This window comes from Bactrocera latifrons, unplaced genomic scaffold (genome assembly GCF_001853355.1).
Source record: "Bactrocera latifrons isolate USDA-ARS-PBARC rearing strain unplaced genomic scaffold, ASM185335v1 scaffold_3, whole genome shotgun sequence".
Taxonomy (NCBI): domain Eukaryota; kingdom Metazoa; phylum Arthropoda; class Insecta; order Diptera; family Tephritidae; genus Bactrocera; species Bactrocera latifrons.
This window is the reverse complement of record NW_017536629.1, coordinates 2,494,863-2,522,151: the sequence shown is the minus strand read 5'-3', so window position 1 is coordinate 2,522,151 and position 27,289 is coordinate 2,494,863. Positions and strand designations below refer to the sequence as shown.

At 37.1% G+C, this 27,289-nt stretch overlaps 3 protein-coding genes across 8 annotated transcripts; 2 read left to right on the top strand and 1 right to left on the bottom strand.

Annotated features, from left to right (window-relative positions):
• Positions 1-221: 221 nt before the first annotated feature.
• On the bottom strand, positions 222-3,369 carry LOC108970349 (putative mediator of RNA polymerase II transcription subunit 26). Of its 3 annotated transcripts, none has more exons than XM_018935677.1 (5): positions 3,256-3,369; positions 1,556-3,210; positions 1,427-1,495; positions 1,174-1,356; positions 222-1,111 (listed from the first exon to the last, which is right to left on the bottom strand). In XM_018935677.1, the coding sequence occupies exons 2-5, from the start codon at positions 3,093-3,095 to the stop codon at positions 405-407; spliced, it is 2,499 nt and encodes an 832-aa protein (XP_018791222.1). In that variant the 5' UTR covers positions 3,096-3,210; positions 3,256-3,369; the 3' UTR covers positions 222-404. The 3 variants fall into 3 exon arrangements, with proteins under 3 accessions (XP_018791222.1, XP_018791221.1, XP_018791223.1); XM_018935676.1 differs by having other exon boundaries at positions 1,556-3,196; XM_018935678.1 differs by having other exon boundaries at positions 1,556-3,188; positions 3,317-3,369.
• Positions 3,370-3,848: 479 nt separating this feature from the next.
• Positions 3,849-9,180, top strand: LOC108970493 (ankyrin repeat and SAM domain-containing protein 1A). 3 transcript variants are annotated; one of them, XM_018935925.1, is made up of 12 exons: positions 3,849-3,980; positions 4,329-4,481; positions 4,548-4,785; positions 4,864-5,413; positions 5,481-5,661; positions 6,606-6,943; positions 7,001-7,364; positions 7,452-7,786; positions 7,863-8,269; positions 8,331-8,567; positions 8,630-8,761; positions 8,822-9,180. In XM_018935925.1, the coding sequence occupies exons 2-12, from the start codon at positions 4,375-4,377 to the stop codon at positions 8,951-8,953; spliced, it is 3,021 nt and encodes a 1,006-aa protein (XP_018791470.1). In that variant the 5' UTR covers positions 3,849-3,980; positions 4,329-4,374; the 3' UTR covers positions 8,954-9,180. The 3 variants fall into 3 exon arrangements, with proteins under 3 accessions (XP_018791470.1, XP_018791469.1, XP_018791471.1); XM_018935924.1 differs by having other exon boundaries at positions 6,606-7,364; XM_018935926.1 differs by lacking the exons at positions 6,606-6,943; positions 7,001-7,364.
• Positions 9,181-9,616: 436 nt separating this feature from the next.
• On the top strand, positions 9,617-14,921 carry LOC108970501 (prolyl 3-hydroxylase sudestada1). Of its 2 annotated transcripts, XM_018935938.1 has the most exons (8): positions 9,617-9,769; positions 12,799-12,889; positions 12,960-13,099; positions 13,162-13,359; positions 13,423-13,617; positions 13,705-14,180; positions 14,239-14,380; positions 14,442-14,921. In XM_018935938.1, exons 1-8 carry the CDS (start codon positions 9,718-9,720, stop codon positions 14,762-14,764), a joined length of 1,617 nt encoding a protein of 538 aa, XP_018791483.1. In that variant the 5' UTR covers positions 9,617-9,717; the 3' UTR covers positions 14,765-14,921. The 2 variants fall into 2 exon arrangements, with proteins under 2 accessions (XP_018791483.1, XP_018791482.1); XM_018935937.1 differs by lacking the exons at positions 12,799-12,889; positions 12,960-13,099; positions 13,162-13,359; ... (2 more) ...; positions 14,239-14,380; positions 14,442-14,921 and adding an exon at positions 10,065-12,372.
• The last annotated feature ends 12,368 nt before the right edge of the window (positions 14,922-27,289 follow it).

The following is a 27,289-nucleotide window of genomic DNA, read 5'->3' as shown; positions in this document are numbered from 1 at the left end:
GTCGAAACAGCGCGTTTCCTGGGCCTCCCGTTAGATGACATCGACGACAACACTGATAACCCCCACCATCCCAACGGGGACTGATACTCGTTATAACAACAACAACAACCTCGTCGAAACATCCTGTTCTTACGACTTACCGCTAAGTGACTTCCATGACAGTTGACCACCAAAATAACAATAAACAAATAAATTCTTAAAGTCATACAACAACAAGTATGTATTGAACATTCAAATTTAATGCAAATCATTTTGACTTCAAATATGTCAAACATATAAATATATTTTTATCAATTCACAAGGAAATTGGCTAATGAGCTCGAGAAGTATACACTAAACAATATATAAAACTACGAAAACCAGTATAAGCAAATGAAAAAAAAAATATATACTTGTTTGATGCTTCAATGTTCCATGTTCTGGCGATGCGCCATTTGCAGTTCAAAGCGACGATTCGAACGCACACCTCTTATAAGTTGGCCGAATTTCTTTTCCGCTGTGCCAGGAGTGGTGCGCGAGTTGGCAGCACGCCCCTTAAACATATCCATATGACGTTGACGACGCGTAGCCATTTTTTCATCAACTGACATTGTTGGAGCGAATTTTGTGTTTGCGTTCATGGCATTTGGTTTCGTCACCGCGGCAGTGGTAATTTGGACGGCGGTCGCGTTTGCCGATTTTACATTGTTGGCATGCGTTTCAAGTGCCGTTGATAGGTTGAAAGCTGGTCGCGCGGCCTGTCGTGGTTGTGTCGGTTTCAGTGCATTCTTGGCAGGCGTCACTGGCTTATTTCTGTTGCTGACAACAGTTATAGTGTGCGGCTTAATGATACCCAAGCGTGGATTTGGCAGTTTTACTTCACGGTTTTCTTTGTGTGTTGTTTCAGCTGCAACCAATGGTTTGCAAACACCTATACGTGGTATAGGCAACTTAGAATCGTGAAGTTCCTTGTGTGATGTGTCAAATGTTTTATGCATAGATGTGTTACTAATTCCTGAAAATGTCGAATTCACAGATGTGTGCAAGTTAATACGCTTCGCTGCTTTAGATTTATCCGGATTCGTAGCCATGCTAGTGGCTTGATGTGTTTTTATTGGTTTTTGTGCACTAGCTAATGAAAAGAGTCGCCATTTTATATAAATATTTAATAATTACTAGTTTTAGGCAACTTACCAATACGATCCTTTGAGGCCGAATTCGTAAGTATTTTAGCCCGTTCTGCTTTACGATTCACATGATCGACTAAATTTTCCATTTTCTCGAAATTTTTCTGATGAATAGCTGCGAAATTTGGTAATTTTGTACGTGTTGGTTTGACCTTTTGTGGCGTCACACCCATTTTACTCGGTGTTTGTGCTAGAAAATATGAAAAATATATTTGTATTTAAAAAGCAACAAAAATATTTTACTATAAATTGTAACTTACTTCGATATTTTGACTTATTTATCATTGCCTCGTCAAAGGACATAGAACGCTTACGGCGTTGGGTTATAACTGAAAGTTATTAAAGTATTTTGTAGTGTAATTGGCACTTCAATGTATAATATCACTTACAAGTTTCAGTAGGTGCCGTTTTTAAGTCGGTGTTTTTCTTTACACTCTGGATCATACGTACGTCCACATCTTCCAAAATAACAGTCTGATTAGCAGGGCTGTAAAATGTAACATTTTTGCGTTTGCTATCTGTTTCAGCGGCTCCAATGCATACAGAAAATGAACGCTTCCTAATGCTACGCAAAACAATTTCTTTTGGTTCCATTCTGGAAATTTCTACAGTAATAGGTGGTTCATCAGCCTCCCACTTTTCGTTGCCGTCATCTTCTGTTCTTGAAATATCAGTAATTTTTTTGTATGGTGTAGGCATACGTTTTGCAGTCTTAGAGTATCTTTTCGGTGTACAACCATCATTCTGAGGAATGGTTATATTTAATTTCTGCTCTACTCCATCATCGGTGGTCAGAATAATGCGAGGTGTTTTACGTGGTGGTGAAGTTGAACTTTCATCATCGGAAAGTTGTAACGGCTGCATTTCTTCCTCTTCATCCTCTGCTACATTCGTATTTAACATAATGCAATCGCTGGCATTGGAATAATCATCATTGTATGAAAGAACTTGGATATCTGCGTCGGCACTTTCTACAATTTTAGATTTATCCTTTTGTTCTATCAATTGTGTATCTTCATTTAAAGCGTTTTCTTCAGTTAATGGATTAAGTCCCAAATCGGAAAAATCCAAGTTATTACTTTTCAAGTAAGTTCCAAAGTTATCTGGATTTTTTTCTTCTCTAACTTCTATTACACTCTCATTTATTTTTTCTTGGAAAATACTTTCATTCAGAACGATAATTTCTTCCCCGTTCTCTTCATTACTGTTATTATTTTTATTTTTATTATCGTTATCTTTTATATTAATTACGACCGCATCATGATGTTCTTCATCACATTCTTTCTTGTTTGTAACATCTTCAACTTCAGATTTGGTAATGTCAGTATTGTTAATATTTTTTTCTTCCTTATTTGTAATGCATTCCATATTGGTAATGTCTTTCTCTTCCTTATTTGTTATTACTTCTTTTTCAGTTTCTTCGATATTAGCGACATTTTCCTCCTGAATATCTGCTTTATTAATATTTTCGTCCTTTGATTGAATGACCTTATCATTTTGTAAATTTTCAGCTTTATCTGATTCCGTGGGATTTTCCTTTTCATTTGGATTCATTAACTTGGGTTTATTTTTATCTCCAACTGTTTTACGGCTCTTTCGACTTCGCTTCTGTGACACACGACCCACCTTCGCGGGTGTCCATCTTGGCTGTGGCTCTTCAGTATTAGTTGCCTCCCCTTCCTTATCGTCCTTAATTTCTTCTCCCAGTTTTGATGTCGATCTCAGCTGACGTTTACAAGTCACAATTTCTTCATATTCTTGTACGGGTTTAACGCTTTTGCGTGTACTACGTCTAGGAGTATGCGCATTAGTTTTTATTTCGCCGAGCGATAAAATTTGTTCAGTATGGTTGTTTGACCTTGGTGTTACCGGAACTTCATTTTCCTTAGCAATATCCATTTCTATGTCGCTATCGTCTTCTTGGGACATTATCAGCTCTACCTCCTTCTCCAAATCCTCAGGACGGTTGCGACGCGAGGATCTTCGGTATTGGGAGTTGGATGAGCCCGCGGATTTGGCTTCCTGCAACGCTGCAATTATGAAACTATTTAAACAAATTATGAAGCTTATTATTTTTCATAGCCCTTACAGATACTCATCTTATTTTATATACTTTAGAAAATCGGTTGAAATATACAAAAATTACAAACTTATTTAGCAGATGCTTCTTTTCAAGTTGAAATTGAATACAGTTTGCGGCCGATTGTTTTCAAATTTGCTGAATTCATTTTCAATCGGAATTCAGCAGACACCAATTAGAAACATAAGAAGCTGCCAACTCTGTGGCAAGGGTGAAAAATAGCTCTTGAAATGTTTAGAAATTTAAAGATGTCAAAAGCACTCTTCCAGGGTGTGTGGAAAAGCTAAATATTCTCAGGTGTACGCAATTAAAAACAGGTTTTATTTTTTTTAATAAATAAATACTTTAGAAATATATATAAATATTTCAAACAATTAGAAACACTTACATACGTATTCACTTTGGATCGGTAAGTTTTAAATGTATGGTATATTGAATATTATAAATTTTCTCTTATATTAAAAAATGCATCACGTTGTATTGGCAACCCTTGAGTGCTATTGCGCTGAATTCATTCCACGACGATTTTCCTTTCAAATAGGTTGCCATTTATTTTTGGCATGTTTTATGTTAAAATAATATTATAGCATTGTGGAGTGGGTAACTCTGCAAGTGGTTTAGAAATTAGAACGGCCCAAAAATTGCACTAATAGTTTTTGGGCAGAGAAATTTAGTTTTCATTAATGGAATTACGTGCAAATAATGTGAGAAATATGAATGCGTGTTCTTAATTGGTAATTAAATGAAAAATTAAAATTTTTAATATTTAAAATGAAGTGATGAATGTGTATAAGAATATGATTAAAATAACTTTGAGCGTTCTGCAAAGACCTTGAACATAAAGTAAACAAACCTCAGCATAGATAAGAGCACAAAGCTATTTTCTAATTAACTACATTAGATCACTTCTTTAATCAATACATACATTTGAAATATGTGAAAAATTAGTAAATCATGTGCATATTTTTCTCGAAAGAAAATATAAGTTCGCGCTAGTAACTAAAGATATAAGATAACTAGAACGATAACCATCTTACATGCGTGATTAGTCATAACTTGTAATTATTTTAATTTGTTTTTAGCAAACTACAATATTCGTAATCTCCATCAACTTCGCAGAGTGTTGCAATGGGCAAAGATCAAGAACTCTTGGAAGCGGCACGCATCGGAAATATTGCTGTTGTAGGCAAAATACTTGAGCAGATTTCGAAACGTAACAGCGGGCCTTTCTCAAGGTTTTTTGAAATAAACAAACTTCATTGCATATGTGATTGCTATTAACTTATCTTATAATTATTTAGTTTTCGGCGTAGCCCATGCATCAATAGCCAAGATGTTAATGGCTACACGCCACTTCATCATGCTTGCTTAAATGGTCATGGCAATATCGTACGCCTTTTATTGGCCCATAATGCTGCCCCTGATATGCCCGATATACGCGGTTCAACACCTCTGTATTTGGCTGCTTGGGCAGGTCATGACGAGATTGTAAAACAACTCTTGCTTCACACACCAAAAGCAGCTAATCCAAATGCACAGGTTAGTAGATATTATTCTATTATACTTAAAATACACATATTAATAAACCAACACTATATAACTGTCTACAATATTCAGACTATCGACAATGAAACAGCATTGCACTGTGCCGCACAACATGGACATAACACCGTTCTAGCCATTTTACTTGCCTATGGTGCTGATCCAACAGTTCGCAACAATAGTTTTCAAACAGCATTAGATCTTGCCGCACAATTCGGCCGTTTGCAGGCGGTACAAACATTAATACGCACACATCCCGAATTGTTAGCACCATATCGTTCATCTGGCAGCAAAACTCCTACAACTTCAACCATTGAATCTACACCGTACACGATTTCACCATCGACACATTTATTTACACATACTTGCTTGCATTTAGCTAGTCGTAATGGCCATAAAAAAGTTGTCGAAGCGCTCTTAGCTGCTGGTGTCGATGTCAACATTATGACAAACTCGGGTACGGCCTTGCATGAGGCTGCACTTTGCGGTAAAAAAGCTGTGGTCAATGTGCTGCTACAAGCCGGTGTTAATCCAAATGCTACCGATGGCTCAGGTCATACAGCACTAGATTTGCTCAAGGACTATCCACCACATGTCACTTACGAAATTGTATGCGCAATAAAAGGTAATTTTTTGTGGACCAAGTTTATTCCTTGTTTATTGAAGAAACAAAATTGCTGATTTTTGGTTAGATTTTTATAAAGACGCCTCGAATGGTACCCATTTTAAGCCAATAAACGAGCTCAGCGACGGAGACGATCATGAGCGCAGTGACAGCTCCATCTCGCCAGTGCCAAATATAGCCTTCGAACGAGGGCAAAACGACGCAAAAGTCAGTGCTATTGCACACAAGGAATTTTTGATGCCAAAGACGTAAGACTGGGATCGAATGAATGGCTCATTTGTGTATTGCAATTCACACTCAGAATGCTCCATTTGACGCACCCATTGTCCACGATCATTATCATAAACCTGATACAGACTTGTCATTAAACAGCTACTCGTAGCCTATCGCTTAAGATGCAACCTAGCACTAGAATCAATATTAGTATGATATTAACTATTGTGATTAGCGAAGCTTTATACTGTTATTATTATTATTATTATTTTTATTATTTACATACATATACATAATACCTACTTATAACTACCCTATCATGCATATAAATGGCAAGCATTTGTTTAAAACTAACCAAAGTTCTGTATGTGTCTAGCATTGTAAAAATATATTAAGCATTACTGTTTAACTAAAATCATCTGCAATTATTAAATGTACATACATATTTATATATATAGATATATATATATATTGCATCAACCCATTTCCGTTTCGTTGCTTGGTGATTCACACATTTCATTCAATCTAATCCACCTGTTGCGTTATAATCAAAAACCACAAACAAATTGGTCAAATCTGTCTAACAAAAACTCTGCCATTCGTAAGGGCCTGTCATAAACTTTTAGTGAAAATTGCTGCGAAAATTCTTACAACTCTGCCTTTACAAAATTATATACATTATTATAGTTGTAGCAGTGCAATTTTGTAAACCATTTCATCGTTTCTTCTCATCCTGCTAATAATTTCTAAACTTATGCGTATAATCTAGATGTGTACTTTACACATTTAAAGTATGTTTATATATTCACGTTACAAAGCGTTACTCGGCTTAAAGCTTACTCCCACACGTGGTAAACGAACCACATATATAATAGTTTTATTTATCTCATATTGTACATTTATCCACGAATGAATGTATGTAATGAAAGAAACAAAAATCAACACTGCTTACGAGATGTTATATTATATTCTCTTATAGTGTGAAACCAAATAGACTTTCTGTTTCGATGAGTTCTTTAGAACAGACCAGCAAGCCTCATTCGAATTATTTACCAATGAAACCGATTCTTTGGCAAAACTCTCATACAGGGATTGCGCCTCCATTTTGCCAAGATGGTCGCAATGTTCTACCGCTATTTTCACCCGTAGAGAAACAGCGTTCTCTGTGGAGTGTGCTTAATAATCAGCCTAGCACACGTAGTCCAAGTAGTCCGAGTAGGTATGGTGGTCGTGCACAAATGCCACACAAAGCATACGAACATGTTTCTTTGGCCAGAACCGGTTCAGTGCATAATCTCCACGTGCATAATACGAAACGTATGTCTTTTCATTGCAAATATTTCTTGACACTTATTTTAAAAGTATTCATATTAGGCGATATTAACGCCAACACCCGTACTCGTTGCGTGGATGAGTATGTAGAGATGACTGACCCCAATTCTTTTACACACTCCTCACCAAATGTTGCAAGGGCAGCTAATTTGCAGAAGTTGCATTCTTCAAGCACGTACTGGTCTACACAGCGTCAGCGTTCTGTCGATGGGTTTGTAAACGTGACTAATTTGAACAAAAATTGTTGCTCCTCGAATAACACTACACCACCGAAAAAACCCATACCAAGCCCACGTTCCATAAGAACCAATGACTATGCCAATATTAATCACATTTTAACAACATCAAATTCAAGTATTAATTGCACGAATGCGGCGGAATCGTTATCACCAACCATGCCGCAAAAGTAAGTAAAATAACATCACTTATCAAGGTGTTTTTTTTTTTTTTTGTATTTTACACGAGTACTCACATACTCGAGTGTATATTACAGACCACAGGACCAAAGCCCACCACCACAGCCATGTAAAGTATCGCCCGTGAAAGATGCGAACAATAATTGCCATAATATTAACGAGAAGAAACACTCGCCCACACCCGATTTTCCGCCACCAACGGTTTCTCAGGCGGAGCATACAATACTCGAATTTATGAGACCTACCAGCACTCATAGCAAGCGTAAATCATTGGGCCTGAAACAACAACCGCACCCAGATTTGGAATCCTTCATTGTGGACGCAATAAATCAATTTGAGCTACCTGATTCTCCGCTGAGTTCTCGTGTATCGGATTGTGTGGAGGAGTTTGTGGGCGATGCACCTTTTGCTGGTTAGTTTAAATACATTTCTGCGAAATATGCTACTAACTGTAAAATTAAACCTTATTTCATTTCTTCACAATATAGGACTTTTTAAAGGTTCTACTTTGAATTTGGCGATGGATAGTAAAGAAGATGGCTTTTCCGTTCGTCGCGCATCTAGTGGCCTACGCTCACCGAGTTTGGTACGCTCAATAAAGCCACTACCACCAAAAAGAAACATTGCTCAGTCGCAAAAAACGGTTGATGCCGAAAATTTCAATGCTGCACAAGTGTGGGCAGAGATTGATACCATACTAGAAAGTATTGGCAATGAGGTTAATAAACAGTCGGAAAAATTAAGCGAACTCAATAAAACCAGCACCTTGAATAAGGAGTCATTGCAAATACGTAGGCCAGCAGCTTTGTGTTTGGGTAGTAACGACGATTGTGCAAACAATTGGTGCCACTCGCCAAACACGCTTATATTCGGACAAATACTCTACACAGTATATGTATGTCGCATATGATTTAACTGTACAAACGAATTTAAAACAACTTGTGCTCTTTTTAAAGTATCTGGGGTCCACAGTTATACGTGAATTGCACGGTACTACTTCCACACGAAAATCCATATTAAAATTTAAGCGAAATGCCACTCCACTGCCAGTGGTCAAGGAGAGGGAATCGAACTTAGTGAAGGATTGCAATAATTTAACCAAAATGCTCAAAGAGTCTAATCAGGATACGCGTCTAAAAGTTGGTCTTGCTGTGTCTTGTGGTGGTGTAAAGTTTTTAAACACTGACAATAGCGTAAAATTTCGAACATTATACGTATACTTTGAACAAAAATCACTAATCACATATATTTCTAGTCCACCATTTGCACGCACGATATCGAAAATATCAATTGTGTGTGTCAGGATGCCGAAGACTTGCGGTATTTTGCTTATATTACTAAAGAAGAAGATATGCATTACTGCCATGTTTTTATGGTGGATAATTTGGTACAATACTCGTTCATAATGAAATATACATTTATACTATATTATTATTATTTATTTCAGGAATTATCACACGAAATAATTTTGACATTGGGTGAGGCGTTTGAAGTTGCATATCAGTTGGCGCTAAGTAAAGAAGATGTAGCACCGATTTCTAATAATTCGAGGTCTATGGAAAATATTGCCGAAATATAGTTTGACTATAAACTAACTACTAACTTTAATTTCTAATTCAATTTCATTTTGTATTCAACTACTAGTCGTTGGTTTTTAAAATTTCAAATTGTATTAATGAAGGTATTTAAAACCGCCGAGGTTTTGTTTATCGCATTTTCCACGATTCTTGCAAAATCGTGACGTTGCATTACGATTTTTGTTAATTTTTAAGGTTTTAATACAAACTTGTTATTTATGAAAACAAATTGTATTTTGTTTAATATATGGACATGTATATAAAACTTTGAAAGCTCTTACAACTGAAGGGTTCGCAAATAACCGGATACATACAATACATCCTGTGGATAATTTAAGGGAATATATACGAATTTGGCATAAAAAAAGCTCATTTATTCGGGCATTAGTGATGTGAAGTTTAAAATATCACAACGCGACTCTGAAACAATTTTGTTATTTATATATATATATATATATTTTATAGTTGTTGTTTAAAACTGACGAGATCAACACATGTTAATAAAAATTTTATATATAAAAGTATATTATATTATATTATTTCAATAATAATTATTATTACACTATTTCTATAAAAAAATATATATTTTAAATAACGATGGCAACATTGACACATTTGAAGGTTTTGCATCCCTGTCATTGTTTGACATACGGCATTTGCCGTCAGGTGTGAAAAATATATTTTCACATTATTCAAGAAATAACAATTTGTTTTATTTTGTGAATATTGTTAAATAAAAGTAGTGTATTACCAGTAAACCCAAAAAATGGAAAAGTCTACGGCAAAAGTTACGAGTGAGGATATTGCTGATGGAGAAGGTAAGCTGTTGTGAATTTGTATTAGTTAGAATTCTCCCATGTGCAGGGTGAGGCAGACAGGCCATTAGGCATGTCTTTTATTTACATGAAAATGTACGGGAGTTTTATGAAAAAAAAAGACATAATATTTGACACATTTTGAAAGTTTGCAGTGTTCTCAGTTATTTTTATTAAGAAGCTGTTACAAGCAACAACGTAAAGAAAAATATTTTTAAGAAAATCATAGTTCTTGATAAGGTATGAGATTTGTAGTTTTCTAGTTAATACAATAAAATTCATTGTATTGCATTTGCAGTTGCTGGCATCAAAAATGATGGTTATACTACAGGATCTGCTAACGGTGAACCGAAATGCAAAGTTGCAAGGCTTAGCAAAGAAGCAAACATCATAGCTGACTTAACACTCAATCACTCATACACAACACCGTCATTTACAGAGCAACTAAAAGCAGAATGGTGTTCCCAAGAGAAACAAGACTTTCACGATACGGCAACGGATGTAAAAGTTTTTAGAGATCCTTTTCAAGTTTGCCTGCTACCAGATCTACTACAAAATAAAATTACATGTCGACAACTTGTCGATGAAATGGTGCAAAAAGTTCAATGGTCTCGCAAGCAAATGGATTTGTATGAATTTTATCAAAGTGCAGACTTGTCCAATATGGCCACTTGTAAATTATTAACAAGTTTCCTACAAATGCTGCGACGCACCGTGAGACCCTGGTTAGAGGCATTGACAGGCTTAAAATTAGATTATGTGTCTGCTTCTTGCTCTATGTACACCTGCGGAGACTACCTATTGGTACACGATGACCTACTAAAAGATCGGCAAATAGCTTTCATATACTATCTGTCACCTTGGGAAAATATGGAACAGTGGCGTGAAGAACAAGGAGGTTGTTTAGAGCTTTTCAACAGTGATGATCATTGCTTCCCATTGTTTCCCGTTAAAAGAAAAATATCACCTAAAAACAACCAATTTGCCTTTTTCAAAGTTGGCTCACGCTCATTTCATCAAGTTGGCGAAGTGACATCATTCGACTATCCACGTCTGACCATAAATGGTTGGTTTCATGGCGCGTCTAATGATGACTTGATCTCTGACATAATGCGCCCATTTGGAAAACAAGAATTCACATCACCAGTAAATAAGCTTTCGATTAATATAAGTGAACTGTTAAACGAGGTGTACTTAAAAGCTCAAACCAAAAAAAGCATACAAAAACGCATCGAAGACAATTCCGAGATTTGCTTATACGAATTTTTGAGGCGTGAAATTTTCGAACAAGCCTTAGATCAATTGTTGCACGACGACACCTTGAAATGGCGTCTGGAAGGACCAGCAAATGCGCATAATTATGAAGTGCTTGAACTTGATACCGCCAGCAAATCTATATCTCATTTGATTTCACTATTTTCAAGTACCGAAATCTTTGCCTTACTACGTGACTACACCGATCTGGACTTGGCTGGACCGAACGCTATTAATCCCACATATAATCTGCAAATACAACGTTGGTCACACGGCAACTACACTGTTCTCGGTGACGGCGCCATATGTGAGGAGAACACATTGGACCTAATTTATTACCTTAACGCCAGTGAAGGCGCTGCTATTGTTACCTATCTCTCACCGGAAGCAGATGAACCGCTACAGAAGCAACGAAATGAAGACTCAGATATTGATGATATTGACTTCGACGAGGAAGACGACGATTCCGTACTTTTAACAATTACACCAGTGGATAATGCGCTTAATATTGTATATCGTTGTGAAGGCACGACCAAATTCACCAAATACGTGTCGCGTAATACGCCACTGGAACGCGGGCCGGTCCATGTGATTTCTTGCAGTTATAAAGAATAGTGCGTGCTAAGCATCCACGTCTCTTTTAGCAGCACGACGCACAAATTAATTTAATCTTAAGTGTTATCAATATGATAACTGTAATTATATTTTAGTTTACTACACATTTTTTGTGTGCTGAGTCACATTCAAAAAAGGCAACCGGATAACGGTACACGAAAATTATAATGAAGCAAGGAAAACACAGTTTATACCTCCTATTAATTATTTTGTTGAAGTATAATTATTTAAAACAGAAAAAAAAGAAATAAATATGTATTAGTTGTTCCAAATAACGAAGTATGCATGGTATAAATGAAGACAAACGAGATTTATTAATTTGTTGTAGCATAATTTTTGTAATTTTGTTTCTGCGGTGAAAAAATTATAAGTGTGTTTAAAATAAGTGCAGTGCTTGATTGAATAACGTACTTGACCTTTTGGTTAGTTATACTCGAGTTTAATGAGAACAGTTATTTGCTTGACAATTAATTTTAAATTGGTGTGTTACGAAGTAGTAGTAGTAGTAGTTGTTGTTGTAGTAGCGGAAAACACATTGGTGAAGTAATTTCGAGAAATGGTGTCTAGTTGATAGTTCTTGGTCGGATAAAAATGCGGGTAATTTCCAGTTACTTAGACCCGAGTGTCGTAGAAACGGAATGTTGTTGTTGTGGCGGCAGAAACGGAATGATAAACTTCGGTTGCCAATATATTAATGAGTCAAACGCGAGTAGCAGACCAATTGATCTTACTTTAAACGAGACTACGTCTTCGGACTCGAATTTTTAACTGGGCAACATCTGTCAACTCGGCAGCATTACTCCAAATTATTTGTGGAATAACGTCGCTAAGGCAGCAAAAAACCAGCCGCAAGAAGCCATAATGTTTTCGGCTGTGTGCCACACTTGAAGATAATATCCGTTGAAGCTTAGAATATCCCAATTGTGGACTCAATATGGAATACATACGTAGGTTTGTTGTTGTTCTTTTTTGTGGCTTCAGAGACAACCTGCGACTAGCATTCCTTGGCCTTAATGCTTCGATGAATAAATTGAAAAGATGTAAGAATTTAAGGAAAAAATCCTAAGTTGGACAAGATCTTTTCGGTATATAAATTATAACGTTACGTCACTGTTACTATAACAAACTAATTTGTTAGTTAACATTTTTTAAAATTTTTTCAGATAAATACCGTCTTTTTGCCTCTATGGCCTTCATGATAGTGGTCATTATTGTTGGTGTACCCATGTGGTGGAAGACAACAGAAGTGTACAGGTAAATTAATTTCAAATTATGCATATTTATTACAACAACAAACAATTTTCTTTGAATCGCTTAACGACAGAGTGAGCTTGCCATCAGCGGACATCATGAGTTTGAGCGATAAACCGATAGAAATTGCCACAAAGATTGCCATATACACGTTTGAAAAGTCACGTGGTGAACTACTAGTCAAAGAACTGACGGAAGCTTATGCCCATAACGGTTTGTTCGTAAACCCGTAATAAATGCCAAATGTCAGTCTTATGTTATTTTCTTAATTATAGAGCTATGGCGTCCACAATTTGTGCAAATTGTGCCATTTGAGAAAGCGCTGCAAACCAAAACCCCTGCTGCTCTTGAGAATATATTGCTGAAGGTGGAAGAAATTAAAGCTGGCGATTTTGTCTTCATTGAATGGCCAAAATTGCAGGAAGAAGTTTTGCTGACGTCAGAGCGTTCCGCGCTGATACGAAGCGATACTTGTACGTTTTGTCTACAAATGTTATGCTTTTATATTATTTGATCTTTTTTTGGTTTAATTTCAGCTTCCACACGCATTAAGCAGGTCATAAATACACTTATTTTGCAAACTCATCGCATGCAACAGATACTTAACGCAAATCACCGAGAAGCGATCAAGAGTGAAGCGCCGCAGACGGAGTACGATGTCGTGGTTTCGATATTGAATCCACGTCCGGACATAATGAACGCCAAGTGGAATGTGCGCATGGCTGTGGAAAGTATGTGTCATTATTTTCCACGAAATCTTACTTGATTAAAAATTATCCTTAATTTATTAACAATTACTACCATGTACAACTTGTTAGCCTACATTGCGCCCTTCCTTAAGGAGGTGTCACAAATATCCAACTACACGCTCACCACACAATGGAAATATCAGCTGCCTTTCGAAGCAGATTTGAAACAGGTGCGCGACGCATCAAACCTTGGACGGCATTACGCTTTGGGCGAGGCCGATTTGCCGCACATAATTACATCGATTGAAAAGAATCTTGGCGTTGGCATAACGGCTAAGCCGGCAATTAATTTGGTGGTTTATATAACGCCGTGTGACATTGCGCCCGTGCACATTTATAATCGTCAAAATAAACAGGCCACACGCCAGAAGGTGGACTCGTTCATTTCGCCCAAATGGGGTGGCATCATCATTGCCAATCCGCCCGCCGAGGCATGCTACAACTATAACACTGCCCAACAGCCGGTCGAATTTTACGTGAACACCAATGATGTCATGCAAATCATGTTGTATCAGCTGCAAAAGTTGCTGGACATTAATGTGGAGGTGCGCAACTAACAACTAAATCACATTTATTTACATATTTATGCAACTGTGTTTTCAGTTCAACATAGACGGCGTCAAAACGGTGGCTCTAGAGCAAATAGCGCCGCGTCGTTGGGAATATGAAGCTTATATACGCCGCAGCGTGGTGATGCACATCGCCACCGCAAGCAATACACTGCAGAGCCTCATTAAGCTACTAGGTAAGCGCACGCAACTTCTGAATTAAGCTAATTTCAAAAACCCTTACACCTATGTTTACAGACAACATTAGTTATATTGTTATCAACGATGACGTGGGCGAGTCCATTAATGACGCCTACAAAAAGTTGCTTTTGGCCAAGCAGGCGCTTGCTGCGGGTAATCTGCTGGCTGCCTCCAACTACGCAAGAACAGCCTTTGTCGCCTCGGAGCATGCGTTCTTCGATGCAAGTCTGCTGGCGCAATTATACTTTCCTGACGAACAAAAATACGCCATATACATTCCACTGTTCCTGCCCATTATGGTGCCGGTGATCACCTCGTTTACGATGATTCGCAAGCTGTTGACGAAATTACGCAATGCCAAAAAGCAGAAAGTCGCTTAATGTAACTGTAATCTATATATTAATGCATACGTTTGTATGTATTGCTTTTGTATGTCATTTAGCTATAAATTCATGGTAGTATTATTAATTTATCGATTGTAATGATTTTCTGATAATTGATCTGATTGAATAAAAACATTTTCGTACGAAAAGCGTGTGCCATGGAATTTATTTGCTGTTTGGGGTCAACTTTAACCCAATCTTTGCGGGGGGTTAGTGCCAAAGAGGGCTTGACCAACCAACGCAATCTCACTCTTGTTGCAACGGTTAACTAGACATCGTGTTGGAGTAGCGAAAAACTGGTAAGTGTCACATGACTTTGTAATTGGGAAAAAGTTACTCTGATACCATACAAACATTACTGTGGAAACTGCCAAGCGCTAAAAAAAAATGAAACTGAGGAAAATGCGAGTTCAAGGCTTTGTATAGGAAAATTATTATTATTATTATTTTTTTTTTTTTTTTTGTAGCGGTAGAAAGCTTTCTTCAATTAGTACCGAATTGACAGTCCGGACAAAATCCGGGTCCGTTTCGATTACTTAGACCTGGCGTGGAAAAGAATAGAAATTATCGGCCACCGGTTTCTTGGCGATCGGAAGTTGCACATATATGTAGGTACACTTTTTTTGCATTGATGAACTTCATCAAGAGCAGAGTGTGGTGCGGAGAAGACATACTATGTATGGGCATTTTAGTCGCAGTGGTTTCACAATTTATTTCTTATAGAGCCTCAACTTGTTTGTTTTCTTTTTTTTATTGACGTGATTTCTACGTGGCGATTCTCAAGCCCAGCGCATAACCTCGCTAGGCGAATATATAAAATTATATAATATTTTATATAATATATACATTTATATGGCGAGTCGTTTGTTTCAAGACTGAAGCCCGCTCGCCGTCGCACCTCTGGCGAACAGACGATGCAATTAGACTTCAGCCAATCACTAAACCGATTACGTTGGAGTGCTTCCGCTGAAGCTTTCTCTCTTTTAGTCGTGAAAGTATGCTCTGCCCAAAAGGAGGGTCCCCATAACCTGGGCTAATTACTGTGGAATAAGTCTCATTAATATTGTAAAGGTTGAGCGTAGTCTATGTAGGACATATTAATTGGGTTTTATCAGAGGGATTTTAGAACTGAAAAATCTACTAACATAACTTTGAAGTCGTAGATAGTTTCGTCTATCTTGAAATCAGCATCAACACCAACAACAATATCAGCCTTGAAATCCAACGCAGAATCACTCTTACCAACACTGAGTAGGCAATTGAGAAGTAAAGTCCTCTCACGGCGAACAAAAACCAAACTCTATACGTCACTTATTAATCCCGTCCTGCTATATGGTGCCCAGGTATGAACAATACCATTATCTGATGAGTCGGCTACAAGAAGGTTCCAAAAAGGTTTTGCGGAAGATTTATGGTCCTTTGCGCATTGGCAACGGTGAGCACCTTTGGAACAGCGCTTGAGAAATTTTTCACATGGAAACCAGCTTTCCACTCAATAACCATAACTTTGTCATTCAAATAGGTATCTTGAAATATAAATGCAAAATATACATAACTTTGTGCATGTTATATTAAAATCCGCAACTCGCTTCTTCATAAAATACGTAAAAAGATGATAATAAAAATACCTGTGTAAATTCATATTTAATTGCAATAATTTATTTTTTATTTTTATTTTCGCGTATATGAAAAATTCGCTAATTATCACCTTAATTAGACGCACGCACCCACACTCGCGCAAACAAACATGCACACAATGTGTGAATTTCACGTGATTTTTTTTCCTCAACATTCATTCAGCAACAACAAACAACAACAGCAATATAATTCATCCTGCCCACTTGAAATTGGCGAAACGGTATTTAGCCATCATCGGCAAGCATTGACGCGCCACGCTGAGTCTTTGACAGCTTAACGATGGCTTTGACGTTGTAGTTGTTGTTGCATTGCACACACAAAGCGCATAAAGTTCCGCTTTTCAGTCCGTGTGTGTGTGTGCTGGTGTGAGGTGCCATTTGATGTCAGGGCTATCAGCGATAAAAAATGCCACATTCTGCGCTCGACAAGCTGAGCGATCGATTGAAGATGCCACCAAAGCGAATAGTGCCGCGTTGATGGAGCCGAAGACGGCTAAGCGGCGGTATGTAAAAGAAGGAAGCGTGGGAAAACTGCGAATTGCTCAGGTTGGCGCGCTGGTTTGTGGCCCTCCTCGCAATTATACGATTTCTATTTCGTGCCAACAATAACAATACCGAACAAGCAACAACAACAACATTGAGTAAAGTAAATAGCGAGACAGCAATAAGAAAATGAAGAAGCGACTTGAAATTTAATATCAAATTATTTTTTAAGAATGGAAAAAAATAATTATTATTAAAATGGAGAATTCATTTATTTTTCCTTCCCAAGGCAATGTTAATTATTTCTTGCTCTCTGCAAGTAAAGTAGAATAACCTAATGGTCTTCTAGGCTGATAGATTATATTAAAATCTACAGAAATATGTTCAATCTGCGAGGTAAACATCGTAGCACGCGCGTGAGCTTTGTCAGATGCAGTGGCGGATTTAGAAATTTGCCGCCAGTAGGCCATTCAATTTTTGCCGCCCCTATTGACCTCATGCGCTAGTTTAGTTCACAATCATTATTAATTACATTTATTGTGTTAATGAAATTGCAACATTATGATTTGTCCTCTATCGTCCTCATTACATCGTTTTTTTCGTTATTAGGATGATTTTGAACTAGGGAATAGTTGTGTCAGTCAGAACAATATCTATTAAATAATCTGTTAACAATCAGGTTAATAGTGACAATGAGATCAATTAAGTTTTACATTAACTTTTTGCGAGATTTTAAATTCGCAAAATTATTAATTATATCATCGTATGAGATCTTGTTCATTAGTTCTGACTCTATGCACAAAAGAGATAAGGCGTTAAGCTTTTCTTGACTTAAAGTAGATCGTAGATAGTTTTTTACTCGCTTTAAGCAAGAAAAGCTTCTCTCACCTGAACAATTTGTCACTGGTGTACATAGAGCCATACGAAGTGCTATATCCAAGTTTGGATAAATGTTCTCCAAATTCTGTTTTCGTAGAAACAAAGATAGACTTTTCAATGATCCAGAATCTGGTTTTATCAAAATTCTTTCAGAAGAAATGTGACATTGAAAGTGTACGCATTCCTGAACTAAATCAGTTTCTAAATCATTGGGATACATTTTTTCCAAGGAAAGGGCTTTTTTCTTCAACTCACTCATTTTGGTTAGAAATGAAAACTTCTCGTTAAAATCGTTGTAGGCGTTTTGCCGTTTTTCTAACTCGGTCACCAGTCTATCTACGAGGACGAGAAACGTGTTAACTCTGAAACTTTCACTCGCAGTCATTGTAATAACTTCTTCTGATGTTTCATCAAATCTTTTTTTTCTTTTCGGTTGCCTTTTTCCGATTTCTGTTGTGTACTGTTTCGATACGTTTATCTCCATCGCCTTTTCTTCGAAATACTTGAAATTATCTCGTTCAGCTACGAAAAACTTACGAAGTGATTCGTAAAGATCGGCAACGGTGACGGCGGAAGCCTGAATTTGAACATTCACTTTGTTTTTTCTTTCCAAAAAAACATTCCACACAACATCCATTACCGCCGTTTCCAGTTTCTCCAAATTCAAGAGTATTCCCGCCGCTTCTTGTCGCGTTACAGGCTTTTCGGTACAATCGTCTTTGATTGATTCCAAAGTCTTAAGAACTTCGTGCCAAGAATCTCCCAAGCTTTTACACGCGTCCTCCCTCGCTGACAAACGTGTCAGATTCACTCTTTTCAGGGTTTTGCCTTTCCCGATTTCACTCATTAATTTAAGCCAGCCGCTCGCGGCAACACGATCGCGACGCGAACCGAGCGCGCTCGCTTGTGGTTCGTGCTGTCAATTCGTTCAGCCAGCCAGACACTCTTAGCGAACGGTCATATCATTCGTTCCCGCGCAGCAATGCAAAAACGACTAAGTACCCAAATAMATTCATACATAGTAGTAAATATTTAAATTTTGAAACATATTACACGTTAAATATAATATACGTATTTAATTTAATAAATGTGTCAAATCTCTTTGTGTAGGTATACAATTTTATTTAATTTCTGTAAGACAAAATAAAATGTTTGGGCCAAATTTGCCGCCCCCTAAAATCTGCCGCTCTAGGCTCCAGCCTACTCAGCCTGCTGATAAATCCACCACTGTCAGATGGAAACTAGTTATAGACCCAATAACAAAAACTTTGCCATTCAAAAGTTACTTTGAGATTTATGAAAGGGCGTAACTGCGGTTCGCTGTTTTTGAAAAGCACAACTGTTTCTAATCGAAAGCCAAAGGACGATGTAAGCTCTGGTCTACATAATCCAAAGAAACATACTCATTTAATGGATGACCATATATGGAATCGTTCATCCTTTTCGCTGTTTGGCGGTAATTGGTCAGGTCCTTCTTCACTTGGTATTTCCAACGGAGTGGAGGTCTTCCTTTCCTCTGCTTCCTCCGGCGGGTACTGYGCCGAATACTTTCAGAGCTGGAGTGTTTTCTTCCATTCGGACGACAGGACCTTTTCTCTCAAAATCTTCTAACGTCGACTCATCATAATGAGTGACTTGAAGAGTTTAGCATTTCTTCTTAGAGGGAGGACTTTACTTCTCAATTGTCTGCTCCGAAGTAGCACCTGCTGACATGAGTTATTCTGCATTAGATTTCGAGGCTGTTGTTGTTAGTGTTAATACTATTTTTGTTTTTATGGACTTATTTGTCTCAGTCCTTGTCCCTGCCATCGCTTGGACAGCGTTGATGTCCGCTTTTACCCTACGAGGACATCAACCAGCTGGGCAGCGGCACATTCCAAATTAAAGTACCCGACATTCCATGTGCATATCCTTAAATCTTAATCCTTAAGGTGTTTCCCATGGTCGTCATCAAAAGGGGTTTCACATATTATGGCTGTTGTTTCTGTTTCATTGCGGGCGTTTTTTACGTGGCGGGTCTTAAACACAGCCCACAACCCTGTAGGTGGATAGTTCGTCTTCTCAATCCATCTCGTTTTCAAACGGATGTTCTTTGGCTACCCAGAAGATACTTAGTCTAAGACCGGAAGTCATTTCTATTCCAAGCGAAAGTATCGCTAAAAAATAGAAATCTTCGAATCCAACCACCACGTAAACAAAGGAGATAAAGATTACACAAAATATCGTTGAAACTGTATAAATAAGGCTGAATACAAAAAGCTCGACGGGAGCCACACGAGTTTACTCAAGAAAACCAGGAATATAGCCAGAAGCTCCACGAGCTTGACTGGGAGGTTTCTATATGTGGCCTACTACGGCGAATAAATTTGCTGATGACAAAATTTATTCAAAATAAGCTTGTGAAAATCGATTAATCCATTTTTTTGCCAATAGGAACGAGGCTTGCCATGAATTTGATATATGGAATTTAAGTTGCATGAATATAGCATATTTTCAACTATTCTACCTCACCTTACTTGTGCATTTGCTATTGTTTTGCTGATTCATTATGTCTCTGTATAACTTAGATCATGTTCACTTGCTTCGAGTTTTTCCTTTTCGGCATTTCTTTCTTTATTTTTAGTTTGAATATTTCATTAAGCGATTGGACTTCCAGCTCCAAGGGCTCATCACTTGTAGTGGCGCTCAACAATGCTGCGCTAACATTTCGCCAAATAAAAAAATTATTTTTTTATGTAATTGCTTTATTATTACTTTTATTTATTTACGATTGAGCAGCCGAACATTGGTAATAGCGAGGAGCGCGTGGGGTGAGGATCAACAATGCGACCGCAAAACAAGGCTACCCAACTGCTAACAAATAGTGGCAACTACACATATACACAAAATATGCTCTAACTGTATTTTATAACCTGCAAACTGTGTAGCTAGATATATTAGTTCGCAGCCAGACCCTCCATGCTGGCATCAATTTTGCCAGAAGCGTCGAGCGCGGCACTAAAAGTGTATAGTGTTGTTGGTGCCTTGCAGTGGTAAGTCTCGGATTTGGTTTGCCTTGACAAAGAGGCAATAAAAACTTTACCTCTGCAATTAAAAACCGGCGCAAATAATAACTGAAGCAATAAATTTGGATTGCAGAAGAAATACCTCAACATCATACCATAAGTATGCTTATAAACGGAGGGTAAGGCAAGCCTTGTAAAAACTCACAATGATTTTAATTAGTTTGTAGTGGAATTTTCATTCTGCTGTCAACAAGAAAGGCAAGCATTGTAATGTAAAGGTTGACCTACGGATAAACTTTTAACATTACTCAATTTCAGTTGATATTATTTTGGTATAACACGATTTACACCTTATATGTAACCATCTTACAGATCTGAAATTGTGATTTCTAAATTTAGCCTTAAAAAAATGTGATCACCAGTTTTTTGGGGGTAAGAATTTCTCTCGTAAAAGACTACCATCCGTCAGAGACGGCATAATTCTCTAATCTTTTCCATTCGCAAACTCAAGTCTTCATTTTTTCTTAAGTGGTTATATAAGTATAATACATACACTTTTGAATTTCAAAAAAACATCGAAAAAGAAATTATTTACGGGCGATCTGTGGTCTGGAAAATTAAGGAGAGTGGCGTTGCTGAATTCTTAAGGGATAGGAATAGTTTATCTCGGTTTCCGCCGAAGCTATGAGTTCTATAGAAAAAATTATATGAAAATGTTGTTGGCAGTAAAAAATATCTTTCTCACATAGTCTCTAAATTTGTGTGAAAAATTGACATAACCAAATTTCGTTTTTTTTATTTTTACCTTGTACTAAAAATATTTTTTCGTTTGACGAAATTTTGTTAATGGTTATGGGAAAAAAGTTAGATCATAAATAATCCGACGCCAAGCAATAAAGTCCTTCGGAGCTTGTATTAAGATCAGATTGAATGCTCCAGGTATGAGTTCTGCTAATTTGGGCACAACTAGCGCTGAATGCGCTATTTACATATATACTTGCTATCTCGTTTCATCTTTGCGCTCAAACCACTTTGTATTTTTGATAAAACTGCTTATGTCCGCTATACTTTTTGTGAACAGCCATTCAAAGTTTGATGCCTGATTCTGTATCACTCCCAAAGAAAGTAGAAGACTGTTTAAATTCCCCTCTAGTGTGCAGCTGTGACAAATATTGTTATGGGGCAGATCCATTTTTAGCATTTTACGAAAGGCCAGTGCTCAGTTCTAGTTGCCGTAAGCCTAAGTATACTATTCCTGGATCTATGTCGTAAGTCCTCTGCTATAGTCTTATCATATTTGGGCCATATCTGCTTCGTTATCTCTCAGTTGGCTATTGATTTTCATCTACACTGTGCCATTTATTAATAGTGGGTATAAAGCACTCTTTTCCTCGTTCTCAGCGGTATTAACTCCGCTACGGATACATCTAGAGAGGGTCGTACTTTGACTAACTCGTCTGCTTTTTCATTACCGAAAATGTTCCTGTGACTGAGAACCCAAATTAAGGACAGGTGGAGTTGACTGTCCAGTGAGTTTAAAGATCATTTCCATTTGGAAGTTACTGGCTAAGCTTGGTCGTAGGATAGAGAGAGAGAGAGAGAGATTTTAATGTCATCTGAGTATAGACTCGCACCTACTCCGTAGTCCATATTCTACTCGTCGGTATAGATAGAAACTTCATAATCCTTTCCAACAAACATTTTCTCCACTCACTCTAGAGGGTATCCTCACTGGAAATGAACTTTGAAATCTAACTTTTGGGGGAATAAAATCTTATTTACTTATGTTTAGCTGGTCCAGGATAACGCTAAGTCCATAAACTTCCTATTCCGATCTTCTGTTTAGAATATTTTGCTACTCTCTGAGTTAAGACGTCAATGGGCTGATGCAGCAGTGTAATGAGTGCATCAGTCAGACATTATCTTATACCACCGGTAACACTTGAACAGGCTTTCTGTACTCCTGTTAGTTTCCAGATATTATAGTGTTTCTTTGGAGCTAGCCATCGAACTAGTGTTCCTTATGTTAGAATTGGCCTTCCATATAACTATATTTAGTTTAAGACCCCAGCATCTGCTAAGTATTGTTTTACAGGTTAGTAGGTCTTATACGCTTTATTTGCTCTTTTTTAATGTTAATCTTCCAATTTAGTTTACTATCGAATTCAATTCCCAGATATTTGGCTTCGATGGAAAAAGAAATTGTTGTCCCACCACTGTCATCTTACATGACTTACGACAGGGACGTGCCACTTACATCCCTAGTACAATTAACAGAGGAGAAGAGAAGGAAGGATATCCTAATTGGGTGTGACGCCATTGTGAAACATACCGTATGTGGAAGCACCAACACAAATGGGAGGACTGAGTAACTATTGGAATAACTATATGTATTTTAAGCAGTAATCTAAGTATATATGAAGAGCTTTACTCTTGCTGCATTGTGCTGCTCTTGACAACGTTTAAAAATTTCATTTTCACATTGTCATAAGTTAATATACACGTGTTTTTAATATTTCCGAAATACTCCGGATTTTTCTATTTTCACGTGGGGTGCATGTCTTTGCTAAATTTTGGGTCCGGTTTTACATTCATGTGTTTACCTCATTTCCTTAAATTGCAGAGTATTTTTTTTCAACCAGTCAACAAAATAAGAGGATAAAAGTTGGTAACCTGTATTTTTAAAAAACATCGTAAATAGCAACCTAATGAAATCGAAATAAAAATCATGAACAATATTTGGTTTTTGAAGTGAATTTTACAATAAATTTTCGATATTTGCTTCTAAGCCACTAATCTTAGCCCTGAATTGTGCCACTTAATGCTGATAAAGTGAGCGACTTTTGTAAGATCCGAACTAGTGTTGCATCAGTCGTTTGGTCGATGGACGTAATCTCCATGAGTAACTGGAACAAAAGCTATTATTTTAAGTAGAGATTTCCACCAAATTAATCGGTATCACTTATTTACAGTATTAAGCTGCATTAATGTACATAATCTTAATTATCCAAATTTGTTTCTGCTTTCGTCATAAAAGAAAAATATGTGGTTGTCAACTTTTGCTTATACTTAAAATATTTCACAAACTAAATTAGGTCATTCACAAATGTTTCAGAGACTAAAATATATACTTTAAAGTAGTAAGGCTTTGGAAGTTGACTATAACAAATGAGTTTGCGCATGCGCTTTGCAATTGGGCTGTATTTTCCCACAGAAGTAAGCATTCAAGCAGGAGTATGTTTATAAGTAAATAAGTTAGTATTTCTACAGTTTAATGCCTTTATATACCATAGTTGCATTCCACAATACATCCGTCCAGTTCACACGAACCGGAATTGTGTTAAAATATTTACCCAATAAAATATTTGCGGTTATTAACGAATGCCTTGTGCAGCCGGCTGAATGCCGAAGCGCTTGCAACGAATAACAATAGCGCCAACCGCAGCTAATTGCATTGTGGTAAGACAGCTTATGAGCTGCTCAAACAAACATGATTTATAAAGTGTCTTGCTGCATGCTGCATGTGAAGTTGAGTATGTCGTGGATGAAGATGTTACATTGTGCGCCCCGAAATAAACGTTCAATTAAATTGAAGACTTGTAATTAATATTTACATACTAACAATTTTGAAAGTTACATAGGTAAGCATTCATGCTTTGGAGATGATCAACGTGTGAGCTGCATTGAGCTGTTGAATTCGTGCAAGAAGGACCTTGACATGACGCGAAGTTCACGCGATGCTGAGGTACTTTGAAAAAACTCATTTTGAATGGAAAATTTTAGTAAGAGTATGTGAATAGCATTTAAAAAAACTTGAAATGCTTTTAATTGTAAAAAGGCGCCGTTAATAATATGATGATTTTTATTTTCCCTTTATTCAGTTAGATATATAAAAGTTATTTTGAGACAAAAAAAAAATGAATATATTCTACAATTATTATATTTCACACCACCAAAACTACAGAAGCATGCAATTTGGTACTTAAAGTTCTTAAAGGCTGAAATTTTCTCAGAAAAATTTTGACCAATTTGTAAACAAATAAAACTATATAATATAATCACGAAAGCAATTAGGTAGTGGGTTAACATTTATTACTTTTGTTACCGATAATATATAATAATATGTATACCATTTTAATGTATTTATTATCTATAACTTTAGTCTGTTTTTGAAGAAGGTGTTTTTTGAACAAGGTCGCATAAAGTATATTGTGTGAAAAACCGAAGTTATTTGTCAACAAACTGATTAGACCGTTTTGTACCCGGTGATTACACCATTGACCAAGTATTCACACTGCGCCAAATCCTGGAACAGACTCAATGATATTACTCTATTCATACGTCTTTGCAGAATGACGTTGTGCTACATGCGTCCACTATCAAGGTAGGAACAAACTTCCACAAACATTCTGATACCAAGCGAGGTTTCATTCGAGACCAACCCTTATCTTGTGCCTTCGGCAACTTCGTCATAGAGCTATTTCACCTACAATAGGTGTTCATTCGGCGGCACGATATTTTATCTAAGCAAGCACTGAATGTTTCCTGAGTTTTCGGCTATAAAGGCAGAATCTGCCGAAATCAGTCTTAATCGAAACGAAATATATGCTGGTTACCAGCAGGAATGTAAAGAAAAATGCGCTAGAAGCTGAAAACTGTATTTCCGATGCAAACATCGTTTAGCTTGGCATCGCCTTGAACAGCAAAATTGATGCCAACGTGGAGATCAAAGGATAACAATTTCGAATAGTCACTACAACGAGCTCAGTAGACGATTAGGATGTAACATCCTCTCTCGCCTCACAAAATTAACACTTTACAGGTTGCTCATTGAACTCGTACATCTGTAAATACATATAAGCCACACGTACTGTGTGAGCTATACATGACATTGTCCAACGAAAAAACATTAATGGAAAGCGATTTTCGATGCATGAGTCGGTGGTAAAAGATGTGATTGTCGATCGTATCTCCGGTGGAGTAACTAAGTAAAAAAAAGCAGCGGCGAAATTTGGTATGCGAGGTTGGAGAGAGCGCGCGAGTAGCAACGGCACCTGGAGGACATGTAACGCAAATTTATATACATTTTGGGACAAATTGTTAAATAAAAAAACATTTGGCTTAAGGTTTATAGAATCCATCATTCCTTTGGAAGTAACATACATTTATCATATCATTACAATATATGTTTATTTAATATGGAGAATGACTTCTAATTATCTCACATGAGTGTCATTATATCTAAATAGAGCTTCCTTTTTCAATAGCAATTTTTAGACAGATCAAGCATTTTTTTATTTTTTTATTTAGTAAACGCTGGCATTCATCATAGAAAGAAAGAAAAACTTATGCCAGAACAACATTTACAAAGCGTTCAATATTCGATCTAATAGACTACATCCAGCACGCAGTAAAGAAAATATAGCAGCCGTAGTTGAGAGTGTACAGGAAGAAAGTGGGGAGTCGATACGGTGCCGTTCGCAGCAACTAGGACTGACATATGGAACGACTTGGCGCATTTTACGTCGAGATCTTAAATCGAAAGCTCAGAAAATACAGCTGCGCAAGATATGAAGCTTTTATCAAATAGGCTCATTTCTGGCTCAATGCAATCTGAAAAGATTCAAGAGCTGTCATTTCATCCAGTAAACAATTATTTGGTGGGGTTTGTTGGCCGTTGGAATCATCGGTCCATATTTCTTCAGAAGACGGTGCCGGTGAGAACATAACCGTCAATGATCTCGGCGACATTTGGTTTCAACAAGACGGCGCCACTTCCCACACAATGCATCAATCAATGGATTTATTGAGAGAACTCTTCGGTAAGCATATAATTATATGCTTTTAGTCGGTCGATTGGCCTTCAAGATTGTGTGATATCACACCGGTAGACTGGGGATATGTACAGTCCAAAGTATATGTACACAATCCCGTTTCGATTCAAGCCTTGTCGTGCCAGTTACCAGTCGAAATGTTCGAACGGGTCATCGAAAGTTGAAGTCAATGGATGAACCATGTGAGAAGTAGCGGTGGGTATTTTTTCAATTACAAATATAAAATTTTCTTTAACAACGTATGTAGTACTGTTTTCCTATACAAAAGTACAAAATATATTCTTTGTAAGACTGCTCAGCGCTGGACACGTTGGTAACCATTGAATCCACTCATTAATTGCTGTCATCAGTAACATAAATATTTATATTTACAGTGCCTTAAATGAGCTTACACATATACAATTTACATTTATGGTAATTCGAGTATGTAATGCCACTTCTACAAAGCTGCTCTTGAATGAAGCTCACAGCTCTCCAGAGTAAGTACGTGATTTGTTTACCTATAAATCAAAAGATAAATTTAGATCGGTGATGACTGCTTTTCTTATAAATAAATCGTAATTCTCATTACCAGTCAATAAGACCAGATACTAATGAGATTGATAATTGTATACACATACACTTACATACCAGTTACAACACATATACATATCTATGTACATATATACGAGTACACAAATTGTT

Excerpts from the sequence above, each read along its gene's own strand:
- LOC108970349 (XM_018935676.1), bottom strand. Across the intron at positions 1,357-1,426 it reads AAATAAGTCAAAATATCGAA|CACAAACACCGAGTAAAATG; the intron begins GTAAGTTACAAT and ends CATATTTTCTAG. Across the intron at positions 1,112-1,173 it reads GGCCTCAAAGGATCGTATTG|CTAGTGCACAAAAACCAATA; the intron begins GTAAGTTGCCTA and ends TCTTTTCATTAG.
- LOC108970493 (XM_018935924.1), top strand. The coding sequence starts at position 4,375 with ATGGGCAAAGATCAAGAACTCTTGGAAGCGGCACGCATCGGAAATATT. Across the intron at positions 7,787-7,862 it reads GGGCGATGCACCTTTTGCTG|GACTTTTTAAAGGTTCTACT; the intron begins GTTAGTTTAAAT and ends TTCACAATATAG. Across the intron at positions 8,762-8,821 it reads TTTTTATGGTGGATAATTTG|GAATTATCACACGAAATAAT; the intron begins GTACAATACTCG and ends TATTTATTTCAG.
- LOC108970501 (XM_018935937.1), top strand. The coding sequence starts at position 9,718 with ATGGAAAAGTCTACGGCAAAAGTTACGAGTGAGGATATTGCTGATGGA. Across the intron at positions 9,770-10,064 it reads GGATATTGCTGATGGAGAAG|TTGCTGGCATCAAAAATGAT; the intron begins GTAAGCTGTTGT and ends TTGCATTTGCAG.